This window comes from Nycticebus coucang, chromosome 18, assembly GCF_027406575.1.
Source record: "Nycticebus coucang isolate mNycCou1 chromosome 18, mNycCou1.pri, whole genome shotgun sequence".
In the NCBI taxonomy this organism is placed as follows: domain Eukaryota; kingdom Metazoa; phylum Chordata; class Mammalia; order Primates; family Lorisidae; genus Nycticebus; species Nycticebus coucang.
In genome coordinates, this window is record NC_069797.1 from 30,593,669 (window position 1) to 30,611,389 (window position 17,721).

At 51.5% G+C, this 17,721-nt stretch overlaps 1 protein-coding gene across 1 annotated transcript; it reads left to right on the forward strand.

Annotated features, from left to right (window-relative positions):
• The first annotated feature begins 3,430 nt into the window (after positions 1-3,430).
• Positions 3,431-17,140, forward strand: TRARG1 (trafficking regulator of GLUT4 (SLC2A4) 1). Its single transcript, XM_053570903.1, has 3 exons — positions 3,431-4,320; positions 15,157-15,289; positions 17,003-17,140. Exons 1-3 carry the CDS (start codon positions 3,931-3,933, stop codon positions 17,014-17,016), a joined length of 537 nt encoding a protein of 178 aa, XP_053426878.1. The 5' UTR covers positions 3,431-3,930; the 3' UTR covers positions 17,017-17,140.
• The last annotated feature ends 581 nt before the right edge of the window (positions 17,141-17,721 follow it).

The window sequence follows — 17,721 nt, forward strand, 5'->3', positions numbered from 1 at the left end:
CACTTCTGAAGTTTCTTCCCTGCCCCACCAAAGGACCCCAGTATGTAGGGCCGCTGTTTGCATCCCTAACCTCTCTCAGCGTCCTTCACTTGCAGCGCAGAGAAGATTGGGGTAGGCAGAGGTGGAATCAGTGTCATGCGTGGACACCCCCTGGGCACCTGTTGGTGTTTTCTTCCTTTTCTGGCCACCCAGCCAGCCTTAACTGTGAGCCAGGCCCCAGCCTAGGGGGCTGGGGGTGCACCTGCTCCCTTTGGGAGCTCACTGTCCAGTAGGGAAGAGGAAAAGAGAAAGGAATTAGTTTCTTCAGTTCCCTGTATCCAACCCAGAGAGCAGCTAGGCCAGCCCACTGTAGAACAGAAAGAGGCCGATGTGTTTGTCTAGCTGGGCCAGGACCCCCAACTCGGACCCCCATGCCAGCCAGGCCACGTGACCTCAGAGTTGGGCAGGGGTTCAAAGCCCTTCTAAAGGCTAAAGCTGGCCCAGCTGTTGCAGGAAGTTGGCTCAGGATTCCCAGGTCTTCCTGTTAAAAGAAAAAACCCCAATTTTTATGTGAAATGATTTTTTAAAAAATGTGTTCAGTCAACACTGTGTAGGCCAAACACCTTGATGAATATAGCTGGTGGGTCTTCATGTAGGAACCTAAATGAGCGGTGGTGCCTGTAGCTCAGTGAGTAGGGAGCCGGTCACGTACACTGCGCTGGTGGGTTCAAGCCTGGCCTGGGCCTGCTGAACAACAATGACAACTACAACCAAAAAAATATAGTCGGGCATTGTGGCAGGCACCTGTAGTCCCAGCTACCTGGGAGGCTGAGGCAAGAGAATCGCTTAAGCCTAAGCCTAAGAGTTTGAGGTTGTTGTGAGCTGTGATGTCACAGCACTCTACAGAGGGCGACACAGTGAGACTCTGAATCAAAAAAAAAAAAGAACCTAAATGAGCATCTACCTGGGGGAGCTGCAGACTGGAGTGGGACCCTGGGCAGTCAGCCCCTAAACCATACTGGCTGCCACTTCTCTGCAAACCATACCGCACTTCCTACCCCAACTCTGGCTAGTCAGCTCATCACCACAGGCCACTAGGTGGCACTGCAAACCCCATTATCTTACATCACAAGCCTGGGCTCCCAAGTGCTGACCCCAGCCAATCCGGGGCCACTTTGCTACCAGGGACTTCTCTGAGAATTCCTTGGCTTTCCCCTCTCTTTTTGTTTAATCAAACATTTAATAAACAGTACATATGTTATGTTATTTATTTATTTCTTGAGACAGAGTCTCTCTTTGTGGCCTGCATGGTAGCTCACAGCAACCTCCAACTCTTGGGCTCAAGTGATACTTTTGCCTCAGCCTCCTGAGTAGCTGTGACTACAGGCACCTGCCACAACCTCCGGCTATTTCTAGAGATGGGGTCTCACTCTGGCACAGGCTGGTCTCAAACCTGTGAGCTCAGGCAATCCACCCGCCTTGGCTTCCCAAGTGCTGGAATTACAGGCGTGAGCCACCGTATCCAGCTAAGTGTGTGTTTTATACTTACAGCACACATCAATTTGGACTAGCCACATTTTATTTATTTATTTTTATTTTTATTTATTTATTATTATTATTATTTTTGAGATAGATTCTCAAGCTGTCGCCCTGGGTAGAGTGCTGTGGCATCACAGCTCACAGCAACCTCCAACTCTTGGGCTCAAGCGATCCTCTTGCCTCAGTTTTTCTATTTTTAGTAGAGACAGGGTTTCGCTTTTTGCTCAGGCTGGTCTGGAACTTGTGAGCTCAAGCTATCCACCCACCTCGGCCTCCCAAGTGCTAGAATTACAGGTGTGAGCCGCCACACCCGGCTATTTTATTTATTTTTTTGAGACAGAGTCTCACTATGTTGCCCTGGGTAGAGTGCTGTGGTGTTTGAGGCAACCTCAAACTCTTGCCTCAGCCTCCCAAGTAACTGGGACTACAGGCACCCACCACAATGTCTGGCTATTCTTTGTTGCAGTTGTCATTGTTGATTTTAGCTGGCCCAGGCCAGGTTCTAACCTGCCAGCCTCAGTGTATGTGGTGCCAAGCCAGAACTAGCCACATTTTACATGCTCAGTAGCCACATGTGGTTAGAGGCTACTGAATTGGGCTAGGCCCTACAGGGGACCAGAGCCTCCACCCAGGGTTCAGCTCCCGGGTCCAAGCGGATACTGACTTAGAGCCTAGGGGGTCTTAGGTACCCGACTTGCCACCATCTAAAGGAGCTTACATATTTATAAAGGCATTAACATATTACTGGAAACTCCTGGGCAAGGGGAGCCCAGCTCACTCCCTTGCCCTGCACCTGGTGTCCCTTAGGACTAAGAGGAGGAGGCGGCACCTTCTCCAAGATCTGCATTTTGCAAAATAACAGTGGGTTTCCTTTATTGGGTCTTCATATAATCAAATTTATGAAACCCCAAAATTTGCCCCAGAGCCACAAACAGCCCCTCAGACTGGTCCTGCACTGATACTTCTCCTGGGGCCTGCTTCTTTCCCTCGGGCCAGTCCTCCTTGCCCTGCGCCATCACACTCCTACCTGCTGGCCCTTCTTTGTTGGAAGTAGCATTTCTGAAGCCAGTATATATGTAACCCAAAGCCGTTTCTTCCCATGATGATGCCTGGTTTTGCTCCTTACTACCCTGGGACTGGAAATAGGGATTGATATCTGTTGGGATACAATTTGAGATGAATCTTTTCCCATTGCCAGGCCTCTATTTCTAAGCTGTAATATCAATGGATTTGAACTTCACAACCTCTGAAACCCCTTCCATCTCTAATTTCCCATCTCACATCATGAATGACCCTAAGATTTTAAACTATCTCATACAGCTCCCTCCAAACCTCACACACACCTGGGGCTGCCTGGTCACCTTTATAAAACAATGTAAGGAGGGGCATAGGAAAGAAAGTGATGCAGGGATAGAGGAGGCAGGAACAGAGGAAGGAAACAAGAGAGAACAAAGACAGAGAGAAAATCCAAGAGGACACGGAGCCAGAATCAGAGGCCCTTCGGAGCCGGCATCTGCCCTGAGCAGCCCCAGAGCAGGAGGATCTTTGCTTTCCTGCTCTTCAGCCCCACAGGACAGCCTTGCCGGGGCTGAGATGGAGCCAACACATCCCCCCAGATTGCTCTTCTCCAGCCAGGCAGGATCCTCCAGGGGGCACACTGATGCTCTCATCTCCCCACCTCTGGAACCGGGACCTTCTGTGTCAGGGGTCAGGGTCTGGGTGGAATGTGATACGTGGGCCTGAGGCCCAGAGTTTCCAGCAGAGAGGAGGAAGTGTGAGCCTGCTGTAGCAGAAGAGAAGAGGAACGTTCAGTCCCAGGACAGCAGAGGACACACCCCTTTGTGACCCACTTTGTCTGTTCCTCTTCCAGAGCCCCAGCCTCGAGGAACAGATCCTAGGGCTGCAGTGGAAGGTGGAGGCTGTCCCAATCCCACTGGGCTGGGCTGGGCTGGGCTGTGCTGGGCGGGCAGAATGCTGCAGGGTAGTTCTCTGGGGAGAGGGGAATTGAAAAAGAAAAGCATCTCCAAGGAGGGTGGAGAGGGAGAGAGGCTGTGTGGCGCACAGACGCACACTCTCAGCCTCCCGGGAAGAGCATTCTTTCCTCTGCTCTCTGAGCTCTCTGTTGCTTCCCTGCTCATTTGTGCTGTCAGCAGCGCCAGCAAAGTTGGCTTCCAACTTGAACTGATCTGAAGGCTGGCTCCAGCTTCCTGGGAGCTCTGCAAGGCAGCAGGTCCCTACCTCTGAACTCAGCCGGTCTTGAGAAGCACACCCGGCCCTCCTGACCCCCAGCTGGCTCTTCATCCCCTGGGTGATGCTTCTGCCTTTCCCTGGGGCCGGAGAATGGTGCACTGAGGGCCCTCTGGAGCCCCTTGTCCCATCCTGGAGCTAGAGCAGTGCAAGCCCCAGGCCGACATGGCCAACCTCCTGCAGCCTCAGTTGCCTCCAGCACAGGAGTCCGGCTCCACATCACCCCTGGAGCTGCCGGAGATGGAGAAACTCCTCACCAAGATAGAGGACAAGGATGACAAGACCCTGAATCTGTCCAAGTCCCTCTCAGTAGCTCTGGATCTGGAGCAGAATGGCCACAGCCTGCCCTACAAGGCGATCTCTGAGAAGCACCTGGAGGCCTCACTTCCCCGGTCCCCCGGCTCACGGGCCAGCTCGAGGCGAGCGTCCTCCATTGCCACCACCTCCTATGCCCAGGACCAGGAAGTCCCCAAAGATTACCTCATCCTTGCCATTGTCTCTTGCTTCTGCCCTGTCTGGCCCCTCAACCTCATCCCCCTCATCTTTTCCATCATGGTAAGTACTGCTGTTTGTTCCCGGGGCTGGCAGGCAGCACCACCCATGCTGCCTAGCGTGCAGAGAAAACTAAGCAGCATGCTGGGGGCTGCGGGAGGACCCCCTTCCTCAGCGGGCCTCCCTCTTGACCGTGGAGAGGGGCCAAGGGATGAGAGCTTTTGTTTGCTGTCCTCTTTCACCTTTGCTTCTGGGCATCTTGGCTTGATTTTGCACCTTATGGCTGCTGGGGAGAGGGACTCAGGAGCTGCTTGGAGCTAAATCCTGCAGAGTTGGAGTCTTGCTTTTTACAGTTTTTTTTTTTTTTTTTTTGGCCAGGGCTGGGCTTGAACCAGCCACCTCCAGCATATGGGGCCAGCACCCTACTCCTCTGAGCCACAGGCACCGCCCGAGTCTTGCTTTTTATAAAGGGGCGGACTGTCCCCAAAAGTCATTCCTGAGTAGGCCTCTGTCTCAGTAGAGGTTGAAGTCAGAAAGGGGTCCCAGGGTCCGTGATCCCAGAAGGGAGCCAGGCCCCCTGGGTGCCCTGGACATTCTACCAGCCTTTGCCAGCTCTGGTTTCCAAGAGCCAACAGCAGTTTCTCTGCTGAACGCTGTAGGCTCCAGGGCCTGGTTCCCCCGAGGGGCCCACGAGGAGGGGAGGGTTCACAGGCTGCTCCCCAGGATGGGGGGTGGTTTCTGCTGCAGCCCTTTGGACCTTGGTGGCTACACTGATTTCAGCATCTGACTTGAAGGACTTGGGGCAAGGGAGGCCTGGGTCATGAGTAAAAATTACAGTCAGAGGGCATGGCCAGCCTTGCCAGGGAGGGGCATGTACTGATGTCTTTACTTTTTTTGAGAGAATTGTCTTATATTGTCCTCAATCTAAGCCATTTGGGGACAACGTAAGGTATTAGAAGTACTTACAGAGGATCCCACAGAAAAGGTTGTTAGATGTTGGCAAGTGACATTCCCAGGAAGGAGAGAGACAGAGAATGTGTGTGAGAAAGAGAGAAAGAGAGAGAGAGAGAGAGAGAGGGTGAGAGAGAGAGCAGAGAAGCTGGGCATGGCAATAACTTTCAGAATGAGGTTAAGAGCCCAGCTGGTCAGGGCCAGAGGACTGGGTGGGGTGACACTGTTTGCTCCCCTCTGGAGTGACTCCTGCTGAGTCATCAGTCACCAAGCCCCCAGAAGCTGTGGCTTGCTCCGGGCTGTCCTCTAAGAAAGCCCATATTTCTCACCTCTGTCCAGTTGATAAAGGCTCAGGCTCCAGCCAGGGAAGCCTCTGTGCCCCACATCATATCCAGCGCCCCTTCCAGGATATCAGAGGACACTTGTAGCACTCCTGAGTCCAAAGGACTTGGCACGGGCTCAAGAGCCAGGGCTGAGCATGGCCCTGGATGGATACCTTCCAAGGAGCTTCTTGTGATGCCTGCTACACTTGGGGCCGCGGGAGGCAGAGCCAGGCCCTCATGTACAGCCAGTGTCTCTGGGCAAGGCCAATCTCTTGGTTACAGTGAAAGGCCCCAGGAGGGGAGATAAGCTTTGGGGAGGGAAGCCACACAGGACTCAGGAGAAAATAGTTGCTAGAATCCACCTCCCAGTGCAGGGTAGCAGGGTGCAGGTTGGGTAGGAACTGCTCTAGTTAAAGGGAATCTGAGTCTAAGGGTGTGAGATCACCGAATGCACCTCCAGAACATTTCTATACCCTTTTAAAGTTCTTGAATCAGGTCTGATAATCACTAGGCTGGGTGCAGGAAATACAGTGCTAAACCAGACACCAAATGCCAGTTTCCAGGAGCCTCCATCCAGTGGGGAGAAACTTGTAAACAAATCCCTATAACATATGGTAAGAAGCACCCATGCTAGACATAACCACAGGGTAATTATGTGGCTGTGGGCAAGTCATTCAAATTTCTCTTCTCAGTATTCCCACCTACAAAATGGGTATAACTATAATATCTGCATTAGAAATGGGCTAGACCACACAAAGTGCTTAAGTGAGTAGATGGTGATATTATGTGGTAATAGCAATTAAGTGGCAGCTGGGTGGCTCCTAGTTGGGGATGGGAAGCCATATGGGTTTAAAAGAAATACCTCTGTTGAGAGATAATTCACTTGCCACACAGTTCACCCATCTAAAGTGTGCAATTCAATGGTTTTAAGCATACTCCACAGATGGGTGTGATATTAACCACAATCAATTTTAGAACATTTGCTTCCTCTCCAAAAGAAACTCTGCACACTCTAGCTACACCCCAACCCTCTTCCCCAGCCCTGGGCAATAGCTAATCTTTCTGTTTCTATAGATTTGCCTATTCTGGACATTTCAGAATGGAATCCCATACTGAGTGGCCCTCTGTTACTGACTCATTTCACTTAGCTAAGGTTTTCAAGCTCCTTCCTCCCCTGCTGTAGCAGGCACTTAGGGCTGGGAGGGGTGTGGTCAGATTTCCATTTTAGTGGAAAATTTGGCGCAGGGTGAGAGGAGGGGCTGAGGGGATGAGGCTGGTGATCGGGTGAGGGGACCTCTGCGGGAATGTGCAGGTGACAGGCGAAGAGAGGCCTGGATCAGGGTTGTGGCAGAGGGGGTTTCTGAAGACCCTCTAAGACCTAGTTTTACTTGCTCTTCATTCGTTCAGTCAACCTGAATGGCAAATTGCTTGTTTCTAGGGAAGTAAGTGGTAGAGGATGATTGGGCTCCACCCTGAGAACGTACCTCTTTTATGAACATGACACTGTGTTAGGCATTGGGAAGTGGATGGATAAGATCAGTTGATGGTCTATTTGGCCTGACAGAGGGTGGGATGGGGGAGGGAGTTGGGCAGGGATTCACTGTAGGAATTTGTTTCATCCTGGTGGCTCTGAAGAGCTGCTAAAGAGTTTTAAGCAGAGGCAGGGTGTGGTCAGTGCTGTGGGAATGGGCTTGAGCAGAAAGACCCCGTAGGAGGCTCCTGAGATAGTCCAGGCAGGGATGATGAGGATCCGGACCCAGCAGAGGGTCACTGACAGAACTGTAGAAGAGAGGGAAGCAGGGTTTGCTTCAGGCCCTGGATGTCTCTCAGAAATATTAGAGCCATCCCAGAGAGCTCTGGAGACCTACAACATGTAGGACATGGGCAGAGGGCTGTGGACAGACAAGGGTTTGAAAAGGTGATTCCAGGAGGTGGGAGGAAAAATAGTGAAAGGGGAGACATGCCCAGGGAGGAATGAGTCTGAAGAAGACTCCTATGGGGTGGGGTTTTCTCTAGACCTAGACATTGGGTGGACTCAAGGCTGAGGATGGCAGAGATGCTGTGAGAACAGAACCAGGTGGCACAGAAGATGTTGGCAGGGATGGCTGAGATGACACTTGGAAGGGTTGGGCTGGGCTGGGAATGAGGTTGGGAAGATAGTAACAACCTTGGAGAGGAAGGGGTTATGGGCTGGGGCCCAGAGAAGTCAAAGGCTATGGGGGTGGTGAGAGAGACGTTGGAGCTGATATTTCAAAGGAGGAGCCAGGTGGGGTGATGGCAGGGGGTGAAGTGTAGTTGTGAAAGTGAATTTCTAAGGGGAAATATCAGGAGCCGGGAAATCAGGCTCAATATCAGGGAGAAGAAAATTGAGGGAGCCTAGCATTGAGGGATAATAGTATGCATATTATCATTCACCGAGTATCTACTAAATGTTAGGCACAGTTCTAAATTCTTTACATGTGTTGTCTCACTTAATCCTGACTATGCCCCAATGAGGCATAGGTTTTTTCTGGGGGGGAGGAGACAGAGTCTCACTATGTTGCCCTTAGTAGAGTGCCGTGATGTCACAGGCCACAGCAACCTCAAAGTCTTGGGCTTAAGACTCAAGTCTCAGCCTCCCAAGTAGCTGGGACTACAGGTGCCCACCCCACGCCCAGCTATTTTTTTTTGTTGTTGTTGCAGTTGTCATTGTTGTTTAGCTGGCCTGGGCTGGGTTCAAACCCACCAGCCTCTGTGTGTGGCTAGTGCTATAACCACCTTGCTGAGCCAAGGTGTAGGTATTATTGTCTTTATTTAACGGTGGAGAAAACTGAAGTACAGAGGCATGAAATAACCATAGTAAGTGTGAACCCCAGGATTGGGACCAAGGCCAGCTGCCCAGAGTGAGAGCCCATGCTCCCACCCCCGACACTAGACTGTTCCCCCGGGAATCAGGGGACAGCCAGGCAGGGAGCATTCGTGGGTGTGTTCACAGTTGTTTTCCTTGTTCTGAAAACCAGTCTAGTTCACAGGACACTCCTATTTCCCAGGCAGGGAGGAGGTCAGTTATCCATGTAGGGCAGTGACACTTGGTTCCACCCAATGGCATCTCAAGGTACAAGGAGAGACAGAGTGTGGTAAGAGAGGAAATTTCCTATGATGACTCCAGGTCCTGAGGGTAGACTTTAGAACTCCTCATCAGAAATGCCCCCATTGGTTACCAAGTGAAGGCTCAAGCCCTTGATCCCAGGGGTGGCAGGAGACCCCCAGCTCTGACATCCTTTCAAGAGCTTGTTGCTGTTTGTAGAGTGTGCTGGAACATGAGCTCAACAGAGTCTGCTTCACTGTCCCCACGCAGAGCAGTGCCTTGGCCACAGCCACATGGCTGGTAAGGTACACATCAACTGGGTGGGCACATCACTGCTCTCTCCACGGCCCCACCTGCATCTAGTTCTGGGGACAAGGACGGTGTATACTTGCCAAGAAAGCCAAAACTTGCAGGCTATTTATGCAAGGAGGGAAGAATTTCACTTCCCTCCCTCTTTCTTGGCTTCCTTTCCTCCCACCTCCCCTTCCACCTCCACCAGCAGTGGCCACTGTGGCTTTTTTTTTTTTTTTTTTGAGACAGAGTCTCACTGTGTCACCCTGGGGTAGAGTGTCATGGTATTATCATAGCTCACAGCAACTTTAGACTCCTGGGTTCAAGCAATCCTCCTACCTCAGCCTCCCGAGTAGCTTGGACTATAGGTGCTCACCATCACACCTGGCTAATGTTTCTATTTTTAGTAGAGATGGGGTCTCACTCTGGCTCAGGCTGGTCTTGAATGCCTGAGCTCAAGCCATCTGCCCATCTCAACCTCCCAGAGTGCTGGGATTATAGGTGTGAGACACGGAGCCTGGCACCACTGTGGCTGTGACCAGGGCTGGTGGATGAGGGGCCCCACAGCTGTGATCACAGGTGTCCAGCCCCCGCCCTGCTCAGCCCTGCGGCCTGTGAGCCTCCAGAGGTGGCCAGAGTTTACTTCCTGGTCAAGCTGCAAAATCTCCATGTTCCTCCATGCTAGTAAGACAGTGAAGGCAGCTAGCCCCCCAGCGGCTTTAGTCAGCAATAGCGATAGAACAGCTCTGTTCCTTATGAGCCGCGTGACCATGTTCCTATCACTCCACCTCCCTCCTTGCCCTAAGTTTCCTCATCTATAAGATAGACATAATAAAACCATCTACCTCACAGAGCAGTCCGGGGGATTAAATGAGCTAATGCATATGAAAGCACCTAGCACAGAGTCTGGCACATGCTAAATAATAAATGGAAGTGGTTGCTGTTATCAACTTTGCAATGGGAGAGGAAAGGGTGGATTCCTAGTGGACGGGCACTTCTGACCTTAACCAACTTTGGAATAATGGGGCTTCACCCCTCATGACAGCCCATGGGGGAGGTGGGTGGCCCCACCTCTGATTTTGATGGAGACCCCTAAGCATCCCTGTTTCTGTGGGTTGTTGGTACAACATGTGGGAGCACCACAGAGATTGAGGGCCTTCCATATTTCCTTTCTGAGATATATTTTGTAACTGAATTATTTAGTTGATGGTACAACATGTGGGAGCACCACAGAGATTGAGGGCCTTCCATATTTCCTTTCTGAGATATATTTTGTAACTGAATTATTTAGTTGATGTGATGTACACGCAGTGCATTTTGTCATGCTTCCATTCATGTGTGCATGCATCCTTTCACTCAGCAAGCGTACTGAGCCCCAACCAAGGCTGGCGGTCAGCTGGCACGCAGACATATGGCTTCAAACACTGACATACTAATGAATTGGTTGGTAAATAGCTGCTGTCCCAAGTCCTAAGCATTGCCAACCCCTCCCACCCTCCACTCCCACCATGGCAGCTGCCCTGACTCCTCCCTCAGACCCTCAGCAGACTTTCCCGCTCTACAGCAACTGAAGGGTTAACCTGGAACAATGGCCTGGAAGTGGGAGAGGGGTGTGAAAGGGGCATGGAGGAGCAAGCAGGTGGCTTTGCCTTGACCTGCAGCAAGGAGGCGGTTGTCCAGGTGTCTGGGTGGAAGGACTAACAGCTGCTCGGCCCTGTCACACCTTCTCAGACCCCAAGCGCTTGGCTCAAGCCTCAGGGGTCGAAGCAGCTCTTGTCTGAGTTCTGTTTTCTGTTGCTTCCCTCCTCGGGCTGGTTTCAGCCTCTGGCAACTCCCCCCAGCATCCTGCCCACCCCACCAACTTTCCTCTCTGCTCTCACACTTCCCAACTGTCTTTCTTCCCTCTGCTTCCACAGCTACTGCAATCACAATGATCTATTAATGCGCAGCCCGAACAGCCCCTACTGCAATGATCATTATTGTGCCTTTACTTAAGTCATTTTGGATGGAAAGATGATGCCATTGAGTGGGAATGGGGGAAGCATCAGGTAATTTACTCATTAAAAAGAGATGAAGGATCTCCTTCCACCCCTGGGGCCAAGGGCTTGATTCTTCATTTGGTAACTAGTGGGAGACTTCAGAACTCCAGCTAGGGGCAAGGAGCTTCTCTGTCTTGACCACAGCCTGTGAGATTTTACAGGTGAAGAACTGAAGCTTGGAGAGATAAAGTAGTCTGCCCGAGGCCACCCGCTAGCAAGAGGTGAGTCCAGGATTCAGTGCCAGGAGGGGTGACTCCCAAGCCTGTGTGAGGACTGTGCCTCTCACTTCGCAGTCCTGGTCCTCCAGGCCAAGGAGTCATTGCCAGCCATGAGTTAGGAGTCTGCTCTTAGAGGTGGCTATTTTCTCTCTACTGTACAGACGGGAAGCTAGGATTTGCAGGATAGTAGGGATGTTTATACTGGATAGTGTATAAAAAGTACCTGACACAGCAAACAGCATGATCAGATCTGCCCTGGTCCAGTTGGTCCCAGGGCATCTTCCTCTATGTGTCTCTCAGGCTCAAATGTGTGTTACTGAGGTGTGTGGTCTCATGGCCCCATGGATAAAGAGGCTGGACTTAGCTTGACCAAAGAAAGATCCATCATTCTCTTTACTCTCTCCTCCCCTTCCCTTCCCACCTGCCTCATACCCAAGCCAGCACATGTCTGCCTCTCTCCATGGTCCTGAAGGCACAGCTGTTCCTCTGGAAAGTGGGGAGCAGACCTCCTAAATCCTGCTCCTTCCCCTGAATGTCATGCTTGCAGCTGAGAAGTCCCCTGGCAATGATTCAAGATGGCCCCAGAATTTCTAAAACCAAAGTTCCCAGAAATCCTTGAGGCCTTTCTCCATATCACCCCCTCTTTCTCCTAATGCTGCAGAGTCATTGATGCCCTGAATTCAGTGACCTGGTTGGCCATGCAGGGAGTTGGAGCTGGCATGTGCTAGTGAGTGGGGCCAAACCCCACAGCGAGGTGTCTTTCCAGTGGGACCTGTAGCCCTTATTTTTTTTTCTTTTTTTTAGAGACAGTCTCACTTTGTTGCCCTCGGTAGAGTGCTGTGGTGCATGGCAACCTCCTGCTCTTGAGCTTAGGCAATTCTCTTGCCTCAGCCTCCCAAGTAGCTGGGACTACAGGTGCCCACCACAATGCCTGGCTATATTTTGTTGCAGTTTGGCTGGGGCAGGGTTTGAACCTGTCACCCTCAGTATATGGGGCTGGCGCCCTACCCACTGAGCCACAGGCGCCACCCTAGCCCTTATTTCTTTCATGAAGTTCTGTCATTAGAAAACAAACCCTCCTCTGGCTCTTTTTCTCTCACCATTTATTCTTTTCTTCTTCAAATCCTTACTGAGAACCCACTAGCGCCTGGCCCTAGGTTAGATGTGAGGGATACCAGGATGGAGGCTGCATGGTTCTGGCCCTCAAGGAGTTTACAGTCTAGAGAAGGAGCCACAAGAAACAATGACTCGAGGTGGTAAAGGAAAAACAGAGTTATGCAAGATGCTATGGGAGCCCCAGAAGGAGTGGATTACTCACTGTGGGAAGATTTTACTGAGGATGACTCTTAAAAGATGATGAAGAGGGCGGTGCCTGTGGCTCAAGGAGTAGGGCGCCAGTCCCATATGCCGGAGGTGGCGGGTTCAAACCCAGCCCTGGCCAAAAACCACAAAAAAAAAAAAAAAGATGATGAAGAGCTGTTGAGGTAGCAATATGGTGATGATGAAAGGCATTCCAGTAGGGAGAACAGTGGATGCAAAGACACCGAGGCATAAAAGTATATCCCTTTCATGGAGAGCCAAGACCAGACTCGACTTCTTCCTTCCTTCCTTCCTTCCTACCTTCCTTTTTTTTTTTCTTTTTAAGTCATAGCTGTGTACATTAGTGCAATCAAGGGGTACAATGTGCGGGTTTCATATACAATCTGAAATATTCTCATCAAACTGTTCAATGTAGCCTTCATGGCATTTTCTGAGTTACTGTATGTAGGCATTTGTATTCTGCATTTAGTAAGTTTTGCCTGTACCCATTCTAAGATGCACGGTAGATGTGACCCCACCCATTACCCTCCCCCCTCCCTTCCCCTTCCTTGGCCCTTTCCTCATAGTCTTGTGCTATAGTTGGGTTATAGCCTTCATGTGAAAGGTATAATTTAGCTTCATAGTAGGGCTGAGTACATTGGATACTTTTTCTTCCACTCCTGAGATACTTTGCTAAGAAGAATATGTTCCAGCTCCATCCATGTAAACATGAAAGAGGTAAAGGCTCCATCTTTCTTTAAGGCTGCATAATATTCCATGGAATACATGTACCACAATTTGCTAGTCCATTCGTGGGTTGATGGACACTTGGGCTTTTTCCATGACTTAGTGATTATGAATTGGGCTGCAATCCTTTTTCTTTCTTTCTCTTTCTTTCTCCCCTCCCCCCTTCCTCCCTCCCTTCTTCCCTTCCTTCCTTCCTTCTTTCCTTTTTTTTTTTTTTGAGACAGAGTCTCCCTGTGTCACCCTTGGTAGAGTGCCGTGGCGTCACAGCCCATAGCAACCTCCAACTCTTAAGCGATTCTCTTGCCTCAGCCTCCTAAGTAGCTGGGACTACAGGTGCCCGCCACAACGCCTGGCTTTTTTTTTTTTAATTGGAGTTGTTGTTGTTGTTTAGCAGGCCCAGGCAGGGCTCAAACCCACCAGCTCATAGCTCACTACTGAGCTACGGGTGCCGAGTCCAGACTTGACATTTTAAAGATCTCATCTTGTCTGTAATAGGGAGGAGAGGTTGGAAGGGGCAAGACTGGAACAGAGAGACCAGTGAGGAGGAGGCTGATGAAATCTCCATGCAGACAAATTGAGGGAGTGGCCTGACAGGTGGGGACAGACATGGGGTACAGACCTTAGAGAGGTGAGAGGGGTAGGAATTCATACCTAATTGTGTTGTTAGGGTTGGGGCTCCTGCACACAGTGTGAACGGGGGCTTGGGAGGAGAGGCATCGGCAAGAAGCAGATGGAGTCTGATGCACTCTGTCCTGGAACAGGAGCACAGAGTTGGCAGTGGGGCTGTTACAACTCTAAGAGGTGAAGGGGGACAGGGCCTGGGGGTGTGCCTACACGAGAACAGAGGAAATTTCTCTGAACCCCAGCTTCTTCCTCAGGGAAGGGCGACAGCCCTGCCAACCTCTGAGGATGGTTCTGAGACTAAATGAAATAATTTAGGTACCATCCTTAGCAAGCTTCCTGGCACCAAGGAAGGGCATCATCGTCACCATCATCATTATCCTTAACTACATTTCCATGCTAAACTCAGGAGCCTCAAATAATCAGGAAATAAAATAACCAAATGACTGCCCAGAGGCAGTCTCATGGTTAGCAGACCCCTGCCCGTGCCCCTTCCTGGGGAGGCTGGGCCAAGTGCAAGAAGAAAGAAGGGAGTTCAAGAGCTGGAGGAGCCTGGAGATCTTGGGGCCACCATTCCTGGCTTGGGATGCCCCTCCTGCCAAGGCACCCTCCTAGCATCCTGTCTGTCCTTAAACCTTCCGCCCCACCCTCACCCACCTGATTAACCAAGTTCAAGAAGAGCCGAGCTGTCTAGAAGGAGCAATCTGTAAAACCCGGCCCTGTGAAACCACTGGCTCTGGCCCAGCCCCAGCCTTTTCAGGCAAGGCGCTTCACCTTCTTGTGTAATGTGGAGAGAGCTTGGTTGAGAAAGGATCTGGGGTGGGAAACAGTGGCAGTGAATAGTGGCAGCACGCTTTTTCTCTTTCATGGCAAGAGTGGGGCTCACAGAGGGAAGGAGGCAAGCATGTCAGGCTGTAGAAAAAGCCCCGCAGGATCCCAGGATGGCTGCAGAATTGAGCCTTGGGCTGGGGTCTGCAGAGGCCGTGCCTGTCTGCTCCTGCCAGCTGGCCTGGACCTGGTCCACCCTCTCAGGCCTCCACCCTCCCACCTGCCACCCCACCCCACCCTGCTGTGGTCCTAAGAGGAAGTGCCCTGGACTGCTTGGTTCTGCTCCCAGCTGTCTCTAGCCACTGAGGCGTGGGCTTGGGTAAGGGTCCCCACAAGAAGCCCAAGCCTCTTCTCCAGGAGGAGGCCTCTTCCTCTCCCCTAGGGGAGTTGCGGGAGTATGGGCTGCAGTGGGCACATGTGTGCCTGGGGACCCGGCTAGGTGCCACCCCAGGGCTGCTGAGGCCGATGTGGCTGACAGGCAGCCCCCTGAGGTCCCTGCCATCCTCTCTCTACAGTCTCGGAGTAGCATGCAGCAGGGGGATCGGGATGGGGCCCGGAGGCTGGGCCGCCTGGCCCGGCTGCTCAGCATCACCTTCATCGTCATGGGGATCGTCATCATCATCGTGGCTGTGACCGTCAACTTCGCAGGTGAGGCCCAGCCCCTCCGCACAGAGTGAGCTAGCTTGTTGGGAGTGAGGACTGCCTGAGGGTGTAGCCTTACCTCTGGGGCTGGGTGGGAGGGAGGGGAAGGGTAAGAGCCTGTGGGGGCCAGAGATTTATCTTCTCACTCCACAAAAGTGACCCAGTCCAGGCAATGACCCTCTGGGGCGGGGGGGCTCGGTTTGCTGACTTCTCTCACATCTGAAAAGTGAAATCAACAAACAGAAAAGGGTGTGGCAAGAGCACAGGCCCAGGGTTGGCTCTGATGCCCTGGGACTTGGGCCAGTGCCCTGCCTGGCTGACCCTCCCTGTTTCTATGCAGGAAGTGGCAGGAAGAAGCCTCTCTAGTACAGAGGCTTTTGTGAGTGACCCAAGATAATGGATGTGACTATGCTTTGACAGTGGAGGGCTTGGTACATCTCTGCGGAGACATTCAGGACACACCAGACGTAAACAATGATACGGTGCAATTCAGGAACTAACACTTCTGTGAGCGCCAACCGTGGCCCAGTGAGTTTATCCATGCAGGGGACCATTTTTGAAGGGGACTCTAGCTGCTCATGAGGCCCAGGCAGCTTTGTGCGTTTGGGGGCTATCCACATCAGAACTTGCCATTTTCTTCCCATTACCCACTCAACAAAGGGAGCTCCCCAGGCATCTCGCCCATTGCAGTGATCAGCTGAAGCTTTATGTGCTCCGTGGACCCGCAGCAGGGGTCACTGGGGAACATGTGGGAATGTAGAGTCAGGCCCCATCCCAGACCCACTGAAGGGGAATCGGCATTTTAAGGAGATCTCTGGCCCAGTCATTAAACTGTGGGCATCACTGGTCTAATGCGTAGTGTTCACCTCGGGCAGAAAGCCTAGGATTCAGCTGTGGTCCTGTGAATAACCTTGGCCACTTAAGAGAGGGAGATGTTTGAGTTTGTAATCAGCCTTTCTGGGCTCAGAATTCAGGTCCTGCATATTCTAGAGCTTCTGTTTCCTCTTCCTGAGCTTCCGTTTCCTCCATAAGTGCAGGGTCTGACTGCCATGCAGGTGTGAGGGAAGAGGGGCCTGCCAGCCCAGGACATTAGCTCCTGGATCACCTTACAGTGCCTCAGTCTCCTTTGCCCTGCTGCTGTTTGTCATTTTAGCCAGGACTTTTTCAATGGCAAGTGACAACTACTCAACTCAAAGTGGCAAAGGGAATTTATCAGCTTTCACTAAAAAATTCAAGCCCAGATTGCTCTATCTGTAGGCATGGCTATAGTATCCAGGGGCCCAAATGATGTTGCCAAGAATCTGTCCTGCCCTCTTGTCCTACTTTCCGTTGTGTTGACCCCATTCCCAGGCAGGATCTCTCCTTACGCTGGCGAGACGGCAAGGAGCAGCTGTAATAGTGACCCCAAGAGTAGCCCACATTTTAATCAGTCCAGTAACTAAACTGGGGGAAAAAAGTGCTTCTTTGTCAACAGTTACAGTCCTAGGACTGATTCTGATTGTCCCAGTTAGGGTGACATGCCCATCACCGAGGCTGCCCTCCTCTCCCTGGCAGGAGTTCAGTTCCAGCAAGGGCCCCAAACCAAAGAGGTCCCTGACCCTGCACCGGATTCCTGTTACCATTTGCCACTAGGAAACAAAAACCCAAATCCTCAAGTCAGAGACTTGAGGAGCCAATGTTCTGAGCTCTGTTCTGCCTTAACTATTCTTTTATTTACAGTTCAGAAGAAATAACACTAACCTGGGAGCTGTGCTGACAGAGGCGGGCCTGGCCACCTGGACAGTTCTGAACACACATGCCTACACACCACGGAGGACCAGGTGGGGGCTGCCAAGTGTCCACCTGTCCCCAAGCTTCAAAAGCACAGACTTGGAGGGAAACCCCTAAGTCGCCTCAGTGTCAGCCCACATTGGATGAGAGAATCTAGAGGAGAAGGAAGGAAGGAAGGAAGAGAGGGAGGAAAGAAGGAAGGAAGGAAGGAAGGAAGGAAGGAAGGAAGGAAGGAAAGAAAGAAAGGTTGGTTTACTGTGAAACCAACGAAGAATGTGTTTCAATTTCACGGACACATCCCGGTATTTGACCTTATGCTCTGCCTTGTTTCACATCCTCACAATTTCCTGGGCTCCGCCAAGCAGCATAAACTGCCAGAATGAGAAGAAAACCAGCCCCACACACAAGACAAACTGTTGGGAAAAGAGATAGCACAGTCCTTTGTGTCTGTGGACTGAGAGCAAAGACGTGGGACTTTACCTTTTGTATTTTTCTTGAGGGGGAAGAAAATAGACCATTTGCATGCTTTGTGCCACATGCCTGCTGTGATGCCAGCACCCCAAGTTCAGAAGCAAAGCTGTCCTCAGCACAGGCCCTGGATCCCTGCTAGAAAGAGGCAACTGCCACACTTAAATCCTCCGTGGCAAGCTGGAGGCAGCGAGAGGAAT

Bases quoted from the DNA above. Each gene is read 5' to 3' on its own strand.
- TRARG1 (XM_053570903.1), top strand. From the start codon at position 3,931: ATGGCCAACCTCCTGCAGCCTCAGTTGCCTCCAGCACAGGAGTCCGGC. The intron at 4,321-15,156 runs GTAAGTACTGCT...CTCTCTCTACAG, and splicing joins CCCTCATCTTTTCCATCATG to TCTCGGAGTAGCATGCAGCA.